The sequence below is a fragment of the Haemorhous mexicanus genome, chromosome 3 (genome assembly GCF_027477595.1).
Source record: "Haemorhous mexicanus isolate bHaeMex1 chromosome 3, bHaeMex1.pri, whole genome shotgun sequence".
Lineage (NCBI taxonomy): Eukaryota > Metazoa > Chordata > Aves > Passeriformes > Fringillidae > Haemorhous > Haemorhous mexicanus.
The window spans coordinates 59,355,269-59,373,301 of record NC_082343.1 but is presented as its reverse complement, the minus strand read 5'-3'; the positions used below and the strand labels follow the sequence as shown (position 1 = coordinate 59,373,301).

Sequence of the window (18,033 nt, the reverse complement as noted above, 5' to 3'; positions counted from 1 at the left end):
ATGCTGCCAGGTCTCAGAGGTTCTATCAGATGGACTTAACAGTGGCTTGGACAAATTTTCCACTGTGTATTGCAGTTTTCCTGCTAAAGGCATCTGTCAGATTTCTTCTATACAGCATTTTTGAGTTCCTCATTAAGTCTGCTATGCTGTTTTGTAATACCTCAGGTGTGATACCAAACCAGTGATATTTTATGTCCTTCATGCATCTTTTGAACTTCATTTAACTTTTTCTTCCATAATTACATTCAGCAGAATCCATCACTGAACGTATTCCAAAAGCTGGATGCTATAGTAGTCTACCATACTGCAAACATACCTTAAAAAAATCTTTGGGGCATGTGGCAGTAGCATTGTTATTCTGCAGTGGCAAATGCTTCTGGCACCCTTTATTAAGCTGCTCACAGCAGTTCTGCAAGTCACTGTTGACTCCAAGGGTATTTTCAGCTAATTCTTATAACACTTGTGAGAAATATGAATAGGCAGCCTCAGAATATGTAAGACATTAGAGCAGACAGCTAAAAGCTGAATAGAAAACACTTTGGGATTATTGAAAAGTTTTATTAGGCAAATATTTTTGTTGGTTAGTTTGTGATTTCTGTGTGTATTATTTTACCTTGTGCTTTTGGATTGCATTTGGGAAGTATTAAGGGAAGTGAGTGGGACATACAGTCTTATTTTCACTTAGAGGAAAAGAAGAGTCACAGTTTTTCTTTCCTGTCCTACATTTTTTAAAGAAATTGTTGGCAGCATGTTATATGACAGAAGTGAGAGCTGTGACAGATTTAGGGCTGCTTTGCAAACCTTTAAATATATTCTCTGTGCTTGATCCCTTTGAAAGATGAGTACTGTGTTAGTATATTTCAGTGTAATGGCAGATTTAAATAAACATATAAAAGGTGGAAATAAGCACCAGGAGAAAATATGCCTCGCATAGTATTTCTGTGGTTTTCAAGAAGGATGTTAAGTCTAGATGAAGCTTACTCTAAGCCTTGGGTCCAAACAAACCAGCTAAGACAACAAGGAGCATCTATGGACTACCCTTAAATATGGCTAAAGCTGGGAGTGTGAGTGAAAGGGAAGAAAACTGAAAGCATGCCTGTCTCTGAGAGAAAGTAGGGGGCCTGAGAACAAAGGCACTTACTAGATCAGTGATTGTACTAGGGTACGATAAAGCTAATTCTGAACTGGATTTGCTTATAATCTGCTTTTCTCCAATCATCATTGAACAGTATTTTAAGTTATTTGGAGATGCCAAAACAATGTCTACAGCTGGTAAGAATTCCTCGAGCTGTGCCCAGTTCATTCTCTTGAGCGAGTACAGTTACAGTGCAGTGTGTACTGCAGAGCAAATGTAAGAGCAGAGGGCCCAGTGCTGAGTGCAGTCATAAGCCTTGCCCTTGGCTGGGGCTCTCATCTGGGCTGGGACACCCTGCTCTTGGCTTGAGCTCTGCTGGAGGAGGGCCTGTGCTCAGCCATGTTGCCCAAACTCGGTGGCTGGCTTGACTTGGGGCCTGACTTCACTTGATAGCAAAACTATTTCTGTCCCCAGCCCTGCTCTGCTTGCTTTGCTTAGATGCTGTGGGATGGTGTGTCATCTGGAAGGTCTCATCTGGAAGGCTGACCTTCCTTCATGAAGGGGTCCCAGTTCTGCTGCTCCCTAATGGGGAAAGTCACTGATGTGACTGAGTCCTTCTCATCTCATCGTTGAGCGCAGAGCTGGTAAAACATGGATGTGGAGTTCAAAATAATGTAAACTTCTGAAATGATAATAAAAAAGGAAGGTACACATCAAACTGGCTTGAACTTATAGGAAAGAAATGAGATGAAGGAGAGTGATTAAGTTAAAAAACAGAATGGAGTCAAGAAGAGGAGGGAGTGTAGGTGTAAAAGCCAATTAGCGTAGGGTTTGGGACATAACTGCGGAAATGTACAGCAGGAACATTTCACAAGGAAATTTCTGCTTGTGGTATACAAGCAGATGGGAGCAGACAGTGATGAGCAATTTTTCAAATTCTTTCTAAATTCAAAGAATTAAAAAAAATCTAATGGGCTTATGTGGTGGGAGGGAAGGAATGAAACAGAAATAGTAGCTTGGAGCGGTTTATATATAAATGTGTGTAAGTACAGCTAGAGGATTGGGATGTGGGTGAATGTGCAGCAAAGGAAGAAGAGACGATGTGCTTACAGTTAGTGAGATCTTCAGATCGTCAGAACAATCATATGATGGCCCACTCTGGCTGCTGGCATTCCTGTGTCTATTCTCTAAGAAGACCATCCATGCAGCAGCTCCCTGGAGAGTCTAGGGAAATGGTTCTACACATGGAAAATGGAGGTGCCTGCAATTGACAGTGGGCATCCAGGGATCAAGGTGCTCACACTGATTTGGACAAGTGAGGGGGCATAGGATACAGAAATCCTGAATGTCAGAGCAAATTGAGAGGTTCCACATGAATGATGATGGCCAGAAAACAAATTTATTATTTCTGCTCGTATTTTTCACTAGTAAAGAATGTCTAAGTTGCTTTTAGTTTAGTCTCAGTGGATGTGCTCCTGATAGGTTTTTAAAATGCATTCAAGGCCTGGGATTGTGGAACTGAAAGAGTTAGGGACTCCTACATTTGTTTACTGCATAAATGGGTGAATTCTGCCACTATTGGTGCATGTTAGTTTCCCAAGACCCTTCAAGGCAACTTGGCTTGTCTTAGAGCTCCTGGAAGCTTGCCAAGCCAAGTGCTGTTTCCTTCACACATGCCTGGTATCCATCCAAGACACCCCAGATATTGTTAAGGAAGGCCCACACTTGTTTTCATTCTCTGAATACCCATGTCAAGAACATGGCAAATAGGTACACTCAGTCAGAAAGTGACTGGGCAAGACTGCAAACTCCTAAGAGAGAAATGCCGACTTGCTCTAGGTGCTCTGTGACAAGCCTAAGCCTAATTCAAGCTGGTCCTGGTAAGCAGCATCAGCTTGTATGTAAATGGTTTCTATTGTGGTTTTGGTCTCCCAAGGGGGTAAGTATCCCTGGAATGCTTTTAAACATGGGCCAGCTATTTTCTTGGCAGCAACCTCTCTATGTGAGAGCAATGCAGTTTGCTTGCATCTGACAACAGAAAATGTCTTTTGCATTTAAAACAATTAAGTATTTCTGTGCTGTACTTTTACAATGTCTCCTTGTTCTCTGTACTCGCTGCCCTTGGGAATTCTTCTCACTCCATGGCTTCTTTCCTTCTCTCTCAGCCCACTGGGTGTATCAGGGAGACCTTTTACATTCTGGGACAGGCTGGGAGCCTCACACGGACTGCAGTTGCCAGATCATGCTTAGGAGAAGTTAGGTGGAGAGCACAGAATGAAGCAGTAGATCTGTCTCCAGGATTAAAAGAACCAGATAGGAAGTCTATGGATGGGATCTTGTATATGCATTGAGCAACTGTCAGATTCGCCCTGGACTGACTGCAAAGTAGAGAAGCAGATTCCCACCTTCACGTCTTCATCTGAACCAGCAATGATTGCATGAAATAGATGTGCTATGTGAAGCTGGAACAGGTTCAACACTCCCAGCCAAGATGGGCTCTCTCACAGAACATAATGTGTGTAATCTCCATGGTGGTATCTTAGGCTGTGTATCTGCTGGATGACACCTTATCTTCCCCAAGGTTTATACAATATACTATTGATAGGGCCAACCTATCCGTAGTTTTGTATCACTATTCTCATGTTTTAAAAGCCAAGCACTGAAAACTCTGCTGTCTGGTACCATGTAGATGAAATACCTGTGCCAGTGTGCCTGGTTAGGAAAGGAAGTGCTGTAAAACTATTCCCAGGTGTGTGAAGCCCATTTGCAGGGACCAGAAGGCAGCACAAACACAGAAGTCACAGCACTGACAGTGGGTTCCCAAAATTGCAAAGATGATATATCCTTTCCCTTTAATCAATAGAAACGTGTATAAATAACAGGTGGCAAATGAATATCGGCGGCAAAATTAATCATGAAGGAGTTTCAGAGCCAGGAGATATACTACATAATGATAGAAAGTGAATTCTCTGGTTACAGGCTGTGGGAGGATCCGAAGGTGCTAAAACTTTTCCCTTAAGATTGCTACTTCATCATGGATCTGTGCTGGCATACAATAAAGGCCCATCAGCATTTACTAAATTCTGAGCTATTGTCCTGGACACCTCCTAAAAGGAATTTTAATCTGTAACTTTGTCCTACGCCATCAGCCTTGAACCGATAGATGCTCCTGTGAACCATCGGTACTTTGGCGGCCTGTATCCAATGTAGGGCTGTGACAACTCTCCCTATCCTTCCACGCCGCTGCCATTCCCGCGTTGTTCCCCGGGTGCGGGTCGCACCGCCCTGCCTCGTCCCCGCCGTGGACACGCAGGGGACACGCAACTCCCGCGCCATCTGACCAATGGCTGCCTACAACACGTAGGCCTGGCCCGCGCGGGCTGGCCGCGGCCAATAGGCGCGCCCCATGCAAAACACCGCGCCGGGAGACGCCGCTAATTGGCTCCGGCGCAAGGGCGGCGGGTCGCGCGCTGGGCCGGAGCCCGGAGCTGGCGGCGCAGCCACCGTGATGGGGCTCGCCCGCCCCGACACCGCCTTCTCCGGTACCTGGCGTGTATCGACTTGTGTCACGGGAGTGGCTAAGGCCGCGGCAGGAAGTGCGTGCGCACCGAGGTGCTGTTTCATTGTCTCATTCATTAACAGATCCTAAGTTCACATACCCGCGCCCCCAGACCCGTTCCGCCTCGGCGCCGTTTCTGAGGGGAGGGCAGGACCGGGGTCTCGCCGCCAGCGCTGGATCCAGGGCCCCGGCGATAAACCGCGCGGGCCGGGAGCAGCCGCTGTGCATTCCCGCCCCGGCGCGCGAGGAGGATCCCCCACGCGCGCCCTTAGGCGCGGTGGGCGCGCATGCGCGGGGGGGGCACCGCGCCGGCCGGCGGAGCGGCGGCGGCGACAGCCGGGGCATGTCGGGCGCGCGGGGCGGTGGGCGCGTGGCCCCTCCCCTCGGCGAGCGCGCGGCAGCCGCAGCGGCGGCGGCCGCGGGAGGAGGCGGCGAGGAGGCGGCGCCTGTGTCGGCGCTGGAGGTTGTGTCCTTCCTGGGGAAGCTGCTGTGCGCAGTCGCGGCGCTGAAGGCGGCTCTGTACCTGCTCCGCAGAGTGTGCCTAGCGATGGCCTGGAAGTCGGGCGGCGCCAGCCACTCCGAGCTCATCCACAACCTCCGCAGTGAGTCTCGGGGCGGGGGCGCGGGCGGGCGGGCGGGGCTCCTGGGCTGCCCGGTGACCGTTAGCGACCGCTCGCTCCCGCAGCGCTCGCCCGACCCGCCGCCAACTGTCACAGGGAGCGGCACGGCCGCGCGTGTCCGTGCTGTCCGTCCGTCTCTGTTTGTGCACGTCTCTGTGTCCGACCGGGGATGTGTCAGTGCGTGCCCGGGTGCTCGGGCGGGGGGGGGGGTGTGTGTCCGGGCGGCGGCCGGTGTCGCAGGGCGGGCCGGGCTGTTGTTGCGGGAGGCAATGCGGCGGGCGGGGTGGCGCCGATGGCGGTCCCGGAGGGGAAGCGCCGTGCGGCGGCCGTGGCTGTTCCCTACTCGCCGCGTCCCCCCCTCGCCGGCCCCGTTCCCGCCGCCTCGTTCCCGTCTGCCGTGTGCGAGCTGAGGCGGGGCCGCGGTGGCAGTGCCGGAGGGCCCGTGATCCCCCGCACGCACCGGGATCGGCGCCCTTCTGGTTCGCTCCGCCCGGCAGGACTGGTGGTGTCGGCGGGCGCCCTCCGGTCTTTCAGGCCCGGGCTGAACAACGCAGCGGGAGCCGCCCGCGTTTGGGAATCGCGCCGAAGAGGCCGCGGCTGTTTGTGTTGGGTGAAAGGGGCGTGTGGCAGCAGTCCCTCCTCCCCCCTCCCCGGCGGGGTCCCGAGTGGCTCCGCTCGAAGGGCTGGGCTGGGACCGCGGGGAGAGGAGCGGAGCTGTCGGGGTTGCGGACTCGTGCTGTGACAGCCGAGCTTTGCGGCGGCTGCCCGGCACTGGGCGCTCCCTTGTGCTCGCCGAGGGTTTGTGCTGTCCCCGTGCTGAACGTGGAAGGTGTTGGGCGGGCGCTTCTTCGCCGATGTACTTCAGTACATCCTGAAGTCTGCAGGTCCTGAGAGGACGGATATACAACACCTGCTGTATTCGAAGCTTCCATTTTTCATATTAGAATAGAGTTAACCTCCCTTATATATACTTAGAGTATCTCTCGTCTCTGCTCCTGGCCTTTTCCCTTTCTCTTCTCAAGTTCGTGTCCTAGATGCAAAAGGATGTAGATCTGAAGCCTGTATTATGACGGTTGGCTCCTGTTTTAGTGATGCTACAGCACCACAGACAAGTTCAGCTGCGTGGCCTCCTCGGTATTCTGGTGTCATAAGAGAATCACCCTTGTTGTTTTCTCCTTTTCTCTGCTTATGTTAGATCATCTGATTCTGTGGGGTTTCTCAGTATTTTCTTTTGAAAACTATCACATCCAGCAGAATAACACATGCTGAAGTGACTTTCAGCTTCCCTGTAAAAATTACTAATTATTGTAAAGTTTAATTGTAAAAATTCTCTTTAATAAATTGAAAATAACTTCTCTAGTTACAAGTGTTGCAATACATTTGTTTTGTTCTGCAACTGAAAGGGCTAGAAGTACTGTTTTAGTGAAATACTGCTCTCTTACACAGCAGGGAAAAACTTTCTGATGTAAAAACCAACGTTAAACTCCAAAAAGCATCTAAAAAGCAGTTACTGCCAGAATAGTCTATGGCGCTCAGAACCTGAAGGCAAAACCATTTTCTTTGTTGCAGAGGACAATGACAGTTTTTCAACACATGGAAACTGTTTAGGGCGTTGCAAATGATGATGACAAAGCTAAAAACCATTGTAGTTAGTGTACAGCAATAGTTGTATAGGAAGAGGAAAGTAGAATAGAAGCGCTCAATATTGTAATCGCAAAGCATGCACTGATGGTAATTTCCCCCTCTCTGTTTTGCATATGCATGCCAAAATGTTTTGAGGGGTGTTAAACAGGGAAATAGTGGATTGACAGTTAAATATTGTGGAAGCAAAGAGACTTTTGATCTTGCAGGAAGATTGTGTTGTCAACTTCAATGGGTCTCTGTTCATGTTGTAGGGCTTTATCAGTGCAGAGCAGCTGCTGAGTTAAGACCTTAACTTTCAAGTTAGAGTTCCTCAAGTAAGATGATACCTTGTTGCTAAAGTTGGGAACAGATTTAGAAGAAAGTACTGTTTTAGGTGATAACAATTCTCTCAGATATGTTTCAGCCAACTTAAAAATTATTGGTTACAGGAAGACTAAAATGTTCCATAGAATTCTTTTGGAGTAGTAGATCCGTCAAAGTGTTTTCCCCTCTCTAAAAACAGCTACATAGCTTTTACAGAATTTTATGCAAAAAGTGAGAATGCAAATTGGATGCGGTTAGTTTGATGTTGTGCAGTGTTTGTCTTGTGTGTAACTTAGTAAATGTGTGTGTAATGTAGTGTATTTTGCATAACTTAAAATAATGCAGGTTGTAGTGACACAGTGTTTTCTTCTGCAGCAAATCTTGGTAGAGAGGTTCTTGCCCCTGCCCTTATGCCACATTCTTCTCTTGACTGTTCTTATAGAATTGTGAGGGAGGCAGTGTTGCAATGCACTGAGACTGGGTCACTTTCTCATGACTTGTGAAACATCAAGATTTAAGCTCCTCAATGTCTGTAAGCTGTTGTACTGTTATGGTTAGAGAAGCAGTAAACTTGGTTGTGCATAAATGAGGGCTGGGGAGAATGGGTACTTATTAAAGTGGTTTTGCTTCCAAATAAAAACATAATTGGAAGATTCCTGTATGCTACATGTTCTTTTCCTTTAAAACAGCTGTCAAGATTATTCTTAATTATAGGCTGTTATTGACAGCTGCTAGTGCTTCTGTTTTGTGGCAATAAAATTCTCCATTTTGTGACATTTGCTTTGCTGCTCATTTCACTGTTGCCTTAACCATAGAACTAACTTTTCTGTAATGTAGCAATAATTGTGTTAGGGCAGTGACAAGTGATTTTGGGTATTTACAGTGCAGATTTAAGCAATTATTCTTTATAGGCTGCATCTTTGCTGTCCTGTCTTAAAAGGGACAAAACTAATAAGGAGGGTCCCAGAACTTTGCATGTTTTTCAGCACGTGCTTAGGGACAAGTGACTGAAGAATGATGCAATATCTTGTTTTGTTGTTTCAGTTTTTAACTTCTTGTTGCATTGTAAACATGGTTTTTTGCTGTTAATTTGAGGAGTCATCGATGCACAATTTGACATATGCAAAATAAACTTGTTTAAAACATGCTCTTCACAACAAAAATGCTGTCCTTGAATGTGCTGTTGCTACGAGGTGTTCAGCTGCTTTGTTTCAGGGATTCTTGAAAGTACTTCTCATATTTTAAAAAGGCCTTTTTTAAATCTGAATGATTCTTTCTTCATTAAAGCCTTAAAACAGATATTTTTCACCTTCACAGAATAATTATTAAAATCTTTGCTTTTTCCTAAGTGAAAATAGTTGAACATGTTCCTTCAAACTTGAGTAAACTTCTCCCTAAAATATATTTAAAGTAAGATCTTTTAGCAGATGACATTTCTAGGAAGCTCTCTAAATGCAGGTTACAGTAGGGTTAGAAATCATACTAAACACAGAAATAATTACCTGTATTTAAATAACTAACTCTGACAGGAGATTTTTTTAAAATTCTGAATCTGTCATATAGAGATGCTGGGGAAGGAGGAAAAAAATTGATGAGTTATTTCTGTTGTCTTGCTTGGCTGAAAGTCTCTTCTGTAATTCTTTTCCCCTCTCTGTATCTTCAGCTATCCACTGATAGGTTACTACTAGATCATTTCATCTTCTGTCTTTCATACTTGGGCTTTTGCCAAGTCCTGCAACTTTACATGCCAGCATCTTAGAAATCAGCTTTTCTTTCCCAGCTGAAGGACACAAAAATTTGTTCCCTGTCCAATTCACGAGCAAATAAAGTTCATTAAGTTTCCTTGTTGTACTTTTCCCTCCAGTCATGTTGCCATAGGACAAGCTTGCTTTGCTTATTTTTCTGATCATGTGTCAATGGTGTTTTCATCACATATACCTGCTCTTGAATCTGCACTTCTCGTGAAAGTGAAGGTGAGTTAACTTGACTGTGGCAGACCATCTGTGGATTTGTTTCTTGCTACATTATTTTACCTTCCTCACCTAATAAACTTGTGTTGCAAAAGTTAGCAACTCTAATTTACAAGATCCCTTAGAATTTTGCGCCTCACATAAGATCAGGGTCTTAATTTTTATTAATGAATAATGCTTGAGATCAGTATATATTCAACTATTATCAGGGTCTGAGAATTCTATTTTTAATTATGCTAAAGGTATTTCTCCAAGTGTTTTAATTATTTAGATATTAAATAATTAAAAATGGCACCTTAGCATGCTTTGTCATTATAAAGGCTTATCTGCAATAAATCTGCACCTTTGGTGCAAGTTTCTGGTTGCTGAGGACAAATCTCTTTGGGAAATGCCGTGAATGGGAAAGCATTGCATACAGTAAGCCTAAGCTAGGTTCAGCAAGCAGTAAACGTTGGTTTTGTTTAGTTAATTTTCCTCTATCATGTCTTTTCCCTTGGTTTTTCCAAATCCCTTTTACATCTGTCTAATTTTGCTTAAGGAAGAGTAATGTAACTTGGATGAGCATGAAGGAGGGAAATAAGATTGGAAAATGAGACCAAATTTAATGACTCCCCTGTACAAGCACTTTTGCTGCCTGTTGTGTACATTCAGTGACCACCCCTTCCTTCATCATGAATGTATTGAGGTTTCAGTGACTAAGCATTGTAACTTATGACCAGGTAGTGAAGTGGTTAGATAGTGTACTATTTTTTTCAATTAAAAACTAACACATCTACTGATAAGTTAATTTAAGAATATCTAAAATTTCTTAAATTTAGTTCACGTCTCAGGTGGCAGGCTTGAAATCTGTGATGCTATTTTTTGGAGCATTGAGATTTAAAAAAAAAAATTGTTAGCAAGTAATTTGAATAATCGCCTAAAGGAGTTGCTGTGAAACTTTTTTATTTTTAAGTAAGATTTAAGTATTTGCTAATGATTTGCCCATATCAGTGAAATGTTTTGAAGGAATTTCTGTACCCTTGATCTTTTAAGAAGCAGGCATTCAAGTAAATCAAGACAACTAGATATCCCAAATAATAGGCAATGATAACAGAAAGATAAAAACCCAACCGAAATTTAATAACATTTATCATGTTTTATTGGTGTGTAAATTAAGATTGTGTTCTTAACTGGTTTTTTGTTGTTGGCATGTTTTTTGCACTTAATGTTAGACGGGGTGTCAATGTAATGTTAAAAATATACCCGTACTTTCCCAGGAACTTCCAAAATTCAGTGCATCAAAATCCAAGTCCTCAATCATTCAAGAAAAAAAGAGGGCATCTTTTGCTGATTATTTACATAAAATATCTTTATAACTCCTAATAAATAATTTCAATTAAAATATTTTGTTATTTTGCTGATTGAAGATGTATTTTTATTTTTGTATGTGAATATAATTGCATATATGATTTTTTCCTGGTGATCTGAAGCTGCCTAGTAATCCATAGCAAAATGGAAATGATACTGCGAATGTGTCCAAAACAGGTCATTACTGCTCCATGTAGGCATTTTAAAAAGAGGGAATCTTCTATGGTTTAGGTTCAGTACAGCTCTAAGCTTTTCTTTTAATGCTACTGTTTCTTTCATCCTGATGTACTATCAGGAGATCACCAAGAGCTACTGGAAAGCCTAGAAAGAAATGTGTAATATTCATGTTCTTTTTTGTGATTGTTGATGTAAATGTTATCCCTTAATGCCACAAAGTCACATTCTTTAGTGCTACATGACACTTTAAGTAAAATATTTTATTTATTTTTTATTAGGTTAATTGTATTAATGTTTTAATTTTTAATTTAAATTACCAACATTTGGCAAAAACTGAGTGAACTCTTTTAAAGCTTGAGATCAGTAAACTGTGGACTTCTCTTGGACTGGCTGGCTTATGAGTTACATTTTAAGACTTCAGAACCTGAATACTTTAATAGTGGACTTGAAGACAGAATAGTTTTGAATGCTTGCACCGTTGAAATACAGCTTCAGAAATTCTTTCTAATTTCTGCTTGTAGGACATTTCTTTGTCAAGAGTTAGAGTTATGTTTTGCTGATCTGATCTTCCTCAACTTTCATGTAGTACTAGTGCCTATCTTAATGAAACCACCTTCATAATGATAAACTTTATGTGGTCTAGCTGCTGGTCTTAGCAGCATTGGTTTTCTGAAAACTGCAGAGTGGTTGCATGGAATCTGCTCAGTAAGGTGTGAGATGTGCACCATCTGCCTTCTTTACAGAGTTACTAAAGCTGTAAATAGTTTTGCCGCAAGCCTTACTGTGGAGAGAGTTCCCTGTCTATCTGTCTGATCCAGCTAACTTTATCTTAACCTTTGCAACACTTTTTCATTATTACTGGTAGTTGTTGTCAGTTTGCATTGAACTCTTTAGTTTTGACTTCCCATGTGATGTGTAAGTGAAGTTCAGCCTTCTCAAATGTTGAGGGATTGAGGAGTGCTCAGAGGTTGAAGTCTCCCTCATCCACATGTGGGTGTTGAAGTTCATTGGAAAATTAGGTTCTATGTTTTTGCATGCTGAAACCAGCCCTAAAGTTACTTTTTTCTTTCATATACTCCTCAAAATTTCTTCATTCAGCTGCTGATACAGATTTAGACAAAATCAACATAATCATTATGATAAATGTGAGTACATGACAGAGAACTTTGGTATAAATCTGTGTGCTAGAAGGCTGTGTTTAGCAGGCCTTTCTCCTCCCCCAGAAAAGAAAATGGTTAATACCTACTTTGCAACACTGCCCTATGGTAGGACGGGGCAATACAGTTGTGGTTTAAATGTCTCAATTGGTTAACTGACTTTCAGATCTGTGAAAATGAATAGAAAACTCTTACCTGTTACACCAAAGTGGATGGGTTGTTTTTGAAGGTAATCCTATGCTCATTACTAAATAAAATTTGATTAACTGAACCACAGTCTTTCCCATCTTTTTTCTTCCTCTGCTCAAACAAAAAGACCCCGACTTTAAAAATGTCAGTTGATCAGGTGCTTAAAACCAGCAATCTTCACATTGCTTGCAAATCAGGCTGTGGTTCTGTTCCAGCCCATTCTCCTCTGGAAAGCTGCTAGCTGGTTTTTATGGGTCAGGTGGAGACTGTCATTTGACACTGTCCTGCACTATATCCATTTCTTTAAAAGCGAGTGGCATGGATTAGGCGGATGGACCACTTGATAGATAAGGCTGGGTGGTAGCACTCAAAATAGCTGTGGTCAAAAGCTCTATGTTCAGGTGTAGACCGGGATGAGTGGTGTTCCTCAGGGGTTGGCACTTGGACTGGTGTTGTTTAACATCTTTGTCATTGACGTTGGCAGTGGGATCAAGTGCACTCTCTGCAAGTTTGTGGCGAGCAAACTGTCCTGTATCAAAAGTGTCATGGCCAGCAGGGCAAGGGAGGCAATTCTACCCCTCTGCTCTGCACTGGTGAGACCCCACCTGGAGTGCTGCATCTAGCTGTTTGGCCTCTAACATAAGAAGGAACTAGCTGACCTTGAAGGATTCTTCTAACCCAAACCATTCTATGATTTGTCACATCAGTAATTTCCATCTACAGAAATGAATCTTTTGTAACATAAAGCTGTATGTGCTTTGCATCATGCCTTAAGATCTCTGTGTCATTTCAAATATCACTGTTTCGCTGAAAATTCATCTTCCTAAGTGAAGTATTCTGCAGTGGTTATGGAGAAAGTAATCTAAGAAGCTGAGCTACGTGGATGCTGAAGTACTTGCACTACTTGTGGATGTTGAAGTAGCAAATGGTTTTGGGATCTGCAAGAGGATTTTTTTATTACATAAAGTCAGCCACAGGAGGAGTTTGAGTAGGTGTTATGGTTTGTATAGTAAGTTTGTGTGCTGGATCATGTGGCAGTGACGCATCCTCTTTTCTGATCTGGAAGCCAATGTTGGTGCACATGTTGACTGCTAGTATTTTATAGTTTGGTTAGAAATGTGTTTGGTAAACAGTCAGGATACTGTCAGTGGGGTAGGCAGTTCTTTGAAACATAAGCACTTCAGTAGTGCATATGTTGCTAAATAAAAGACAAAATAAAAAGATAGGTCGTTTACTTGTTGGAAGTCCATGGTGCCTTTTCACACTCTTCTTTCCTTTCTCTCTGACAGCCAACTGCCCAGTTTCCCAGGTTGCATTCAACAGTGGTATATTCCCACCTTCAAGTCCAAGGACTGCTCTGAGCTCTTTTCCTGTTTTCATGGTGTTATTTGTGGAAAAGAGGCAGACCAGAGGGAGTTTTCAAAACATGCTCCAATTATGTCAAGTTGTCATTGCCACAGCCTCTGCACAGAGTGACTCTTGAACTTGGCAGGCAGTGCTCCGCTGTTAAGTACTTACTTTTCAGCTTCAGCCCTTTGAAGCTTGGAAGTTGTGCTGATATAACTCTGTTTTATTTGAGTTTACTTTTTATTTCTAGCCATCAGTGTGTTTGTGTATTATCCTTTGCTTGTAAACACTTTAATATCTGATTTGTTTGCAGTACAAACTGATTATCATTCTTGAAAACAAACAGTCTCCTCAAGGAGATATTTCTGTGCACATTATAATTGGAAAGGATATTCTAATATGCATTTAATTGTGAATTCTTTTCTTGCAATGTACAGCTTCACTTTAAGATTTAGAAAATGATTTTAGTTAGCATTTTATTAATAGTTAATTTTTTTAATTGTTTTTTGTTTAAAAATAAATATTATTTATTTTTAAAATAAATAATATATTATAAAAAGGAATTGTTTTCCTTAAAAATTTCCTTAGTAGTAGTATATTTGTTTTGGTTTGTTGGTAGAGATGGCATGAAATTAGAATGTCTTCTTTGCAATATAATCTTTTATTATTGGCTTATTTAGGGGATATACTTGTTTTCTGGACTTATTTGAGAATTTGATATATATATTATAAATATATAAATATATTATATATATTATAAAAGGGAATTGTTTTCCTTAAAATTTTCCTTAGTAGTAGTATATTTGTTTTGGTTTGTTGGTAGAGATGGCATGAAATTAGAATGTCTTCTTTGCAATATAATCTTTTATTATTGGCTTATTTAGGGGATATACTTGTTTTCTGGACTTATTTGAGAATTTGATAGAGACACGTTTCAGGCAGAATTAAGATCCTGGCAGGTGGTCATCTTGGGACTGACTATTGCAGGAAAGAAAGGGCTTTTTTGGAGTTCAGCACCTTACAGTTGTTATGTTTCTCTATATTCAGCTGTGAGACTAAGAAAAAAAATCTTATTGTTATCAACACAGTAAAAATGTCAACTAAGTCAATATTGACCTTACTGTTTAGGGCTTGATTGTTTTTCTAAAATCCCACCTAAAATTTGATGTTGTTTCCATTTTATAATAAGCAAATTTGAAAAGCAGACCTAATCTATGGGGGGTAGCTGAGCGGGTTTTTTTTTTTTGAGGATGGAGCATTATTCAATAATTAAAATAAACGGCTGACAGCAGATTCAGCTTCTTCCAAAGGTTCTGAGTATGGGTAACTTTCTTCAGTTCTTATTTACTGAGGAAATGATTACAATAATCAAAGACAGTACAACAGTCAACAAATCTCACGATTGTTTGCTGAATGAGAGCATCCTGAATGCTCAAATCTGTAAAATATTAGTAGTTTCTGTTTTCAAGGTGTTTTGGTAATTTGCCTGTCAGTGTAAGCATTTTACTTGGTAGTTTTATGTACTTCGACTGGACTTAAGTTTTGTGAAATTAGAGAAGGTTCTTGGCCTTATCATAGGGCTCTGCAGTTGCACTTCCAAGCTGTTCTTTTTGTTCTTTGCATGTTTATTCCACAAGGCACAAAAGGAAAGGACAGGTAGCTGCCTATAGTTCTAGAATATATGCCTGTAAAGAAATAAATCACTGTTTTAGACCTTTTGTGAGTACTTCTCTGCTACTGCTTTTTGACATCTCTTCATCCTCCTAGAGCCTTCATCTCCTCACTTCTGTTATAATTAGACTTGCTTATTCTCCTTTTTTTAAAGTATATTTCATTTGTAGATACTAACTTCTTCATGATTCCTAATGAAACTCTTAAGAGTAAAAGTTGGAATTTTTTTTTTTTTTTTTTTTTTTTTTTTTTTTTTTTTTTTTTTTTTTGCTTCTGTGCTTTATTCACAGAACTGCTATACAACAAATCCAACTAATTTCTAGTGGTCAGGGAAAACTTTTTTTTCCCTTACTAGCCTCCGTTGTTAGTGCCAATGTATTAATGGGTTGATTTGTTTGTTTTCTTTTGGGTACAATTTTGCTCAGTAAGTAAACTTATGAACTGCTGCAAATGCCTGCTGGCTCAGAATTAAAACCTTGGATTGGAATGAGTTTCCTACAACTAGAACTGCTGTGGTATTTAGTTCAAAATGAAGTCAAAGAATAAGATCTATCTAAGGTGTGGGGATTGTTAGTGGAGTGTATGGTTTTTCTAGGACTTACCAGATACAGAAATATTTTAAAATAAATAATATATTATAAAAAGGAATTGTTTTCCTTAAAATTTTCCTTAGTAGTAGTATATTTGTTTTGCAGTTCTATGTGATACTTTGTCTTCAGACCAAAAAGGAATATGATCTGAGGAGTTATTTTCCTTTCTGAATTCAAGTCTGTGTTATATAGGATAATTAATTCTGGACACAGATAGTAGATAACAAAAAAAGACAGGAAAATCCCATGGTTAATAGGTGTAGTTGGGAGCATCCAGTAAACAGTCAGTAAAGTCTCTGCAGAAGTTAGCCCATTCCTGGGGTGTGTTTTTTCAAAGAAACCCACTGGTGCAACTTCAGGACAATCTTACACAAGTTCCATAATCTGATTTTCATATTTTGGGTTAGATATTAATGGTGCTTAAATGACATTTTTCCCCCTTTAAAAGTATAATTTTGCAAATAAATCCTTATTTAAAGAAAGCAGTTACTGAAGCAATCCATCATTGAAATGTCAGTTATTTGTAGTTTATATAATCTTTTAATGAAAGTAATTAGTTAATTTCTTCCATTTGTTTTCCAAAGTTTTTTGTTATTCATTAATGGGCTCTTGAGAACTTGAAAAAAATAGAATTAACAATGTTTTAAAAAAACTTCAACAAAACAGCAAGGAAAAATGGCTGCTTCTGACATTTTACATGCCTGTGCATTTATATTTTATTTTGAAAAGTGAAAAAAGATTCAGAGTGTTTTGATATATAAACTTTTTGGCCTCAGTCTGCCCCAGCATAAGAATTCAGATTCAGTGGGAGTTTCTTAACAAAAGGATTTTTTTTTTTCTTTGCTAACACAAGAGAAACAGATCTGGAAAATAAAGTACTGAGCAGTGATGCTTCAACTTAACGTTTCTAACTTGATTTTGTATATTTTTCAATAATTATTTATATAGCTTCTTAGAAATATGAAATATATCTTGTTTGGTGTGTGTAGTAATACTAATTTTTTACTGACCATATTTTCAGGATTTGTCAAAGGTGTGCATGAAGTTGAGTTTTCCTAGGGGGTAGACCTTTGCAAGTGGTTTCAGGAAAGCATTTGTAACTGCTGGGAAAATCTTGTTCAACAATCACTGGCTTAAGCATCATTTGGTCTCTGGACTCCAGATTTAATTTTAGTATCACACAAGGGTTTGTGCTGGAAGGGACCTTTAACAATGATGTCCAACCCAACCCTTGCCATGGCCAGTATGATGAGGGCAGGAGTGTAAGATCTGTGTAAGGCACATGATTTCTCACGACGTGTTAACACATTTCACAGACTCCTGCACTGTAGAAGAGAAACAATGCCTTCATTTTTATATATTTGTTTGTTTATAGAAAATGGAATAATCAAAACAGACAAGGTATTTGAAGTAATGCTGGCTACAGACCGTTGCCACTATGCAAAATACAACCCCTACATGGACTCCCCCCAGTCTATAGGTAAGAGCATCTTGCAAAAGTGATTGAGATTGTTTTCTTTTGTGTAACTGTGGCTGCTTTTGTCATTTATGTGTTAAGAATGTGAAAATATTTTTTTTTTTTAATTTGGAAGGTTGTTTAGTTCTTCATCAGTTTATTGCATACCTTTTAACTAAGCTTCAATTTCTTGCAGAATGCAGTTGGCATATTTGGATACGTCAGGTAGAGAGGTGTTTTTCAGCCAGTATTAGTATGTGTAAATATGTGTTTGTTTTTCAAACCACAGCAACTTGTGATGGTGCAACTGATGTAAATACATAAAAATAATTCGCATCCAGTTTATGGTAGAAACATTCCCTGTCTTTACAGAAATTATTCAGCTGGGACCAATGCAAAGTTTCTTAAACCATTATGTGAAATCTTTACAAATAGGCTTTGAATTGGTAGGTCTACTGATAGGACAGTAATTTCCCATCCTGGTCCCAGTTTTGTCTTTCCAAGACAAGAGAATGATCTATGTAAATGTGCCAATTTCTTTTTTCTTGATCTTCCCCCTGTCTTTAATTGTATTAGGATTTTGTTAGTTATATAGGAAAATTAAAAAATATTGTTCAGGTACATACTGAAAGGCTTATGTATCTTTACAAAAACAAATATAGGTGAGTGTTCCTCCCATTCTTATAGGTGTTTGTTCTCATGTGTTGTTTGCAAAACACACAAGGTTGTTCTCCAGATGTTCTATAGTCTCCACTACATGAAATTCAAACTAACGAATTCAGGTTTTTACATAGGGGCTGACTAAAAAGGAGTTACATTATTTGGGGAGACACTACTCTTCTGAATTAAGCCCACTTGCTCAGTATGTGTTATGCATTCAATGTATAGTGACAAAATGGAGATTGTAACTGAGATCAAGGATATAACC

General features: G+C 40.8%; 1 protein-coding gene across 3 annotated transcripts in view; it reads left to right on the top strand.

The window, feature by feature from the left end:
- The first annotated feature begins 4,957 nt into the window (after positions 1 to 4,957).
- The window catches only part of PCMT1 (protein-L-isoaspartate (D-aspartate) O-methyltransferase), a 35,747-nt gene continuing 22,671 nt past the window's right edge, over positions 4,958 to 18,033 (top strand). For all 3 annotated transcript variants that reach the window (XR_009485830.1, XM_059841987.1, XM_059841988.1), the window contains exons 1-2: positions 4,958 to 5,236; positions 17,025 to 17,129. Coding sequence is in view for 2 of the 3 variants with exons in the window: in XM_059841987.1 (XP_059697970.1) it covers positions 4,978 to 5,236; positions 17,025 to 17,129 (364 nt within the window). In the remaining variant the exon portion in view is untranslated. The remainder of the gene's footprint in view (positions 5,237 to 17,024; positions 17,130 to 18,033) is intronic.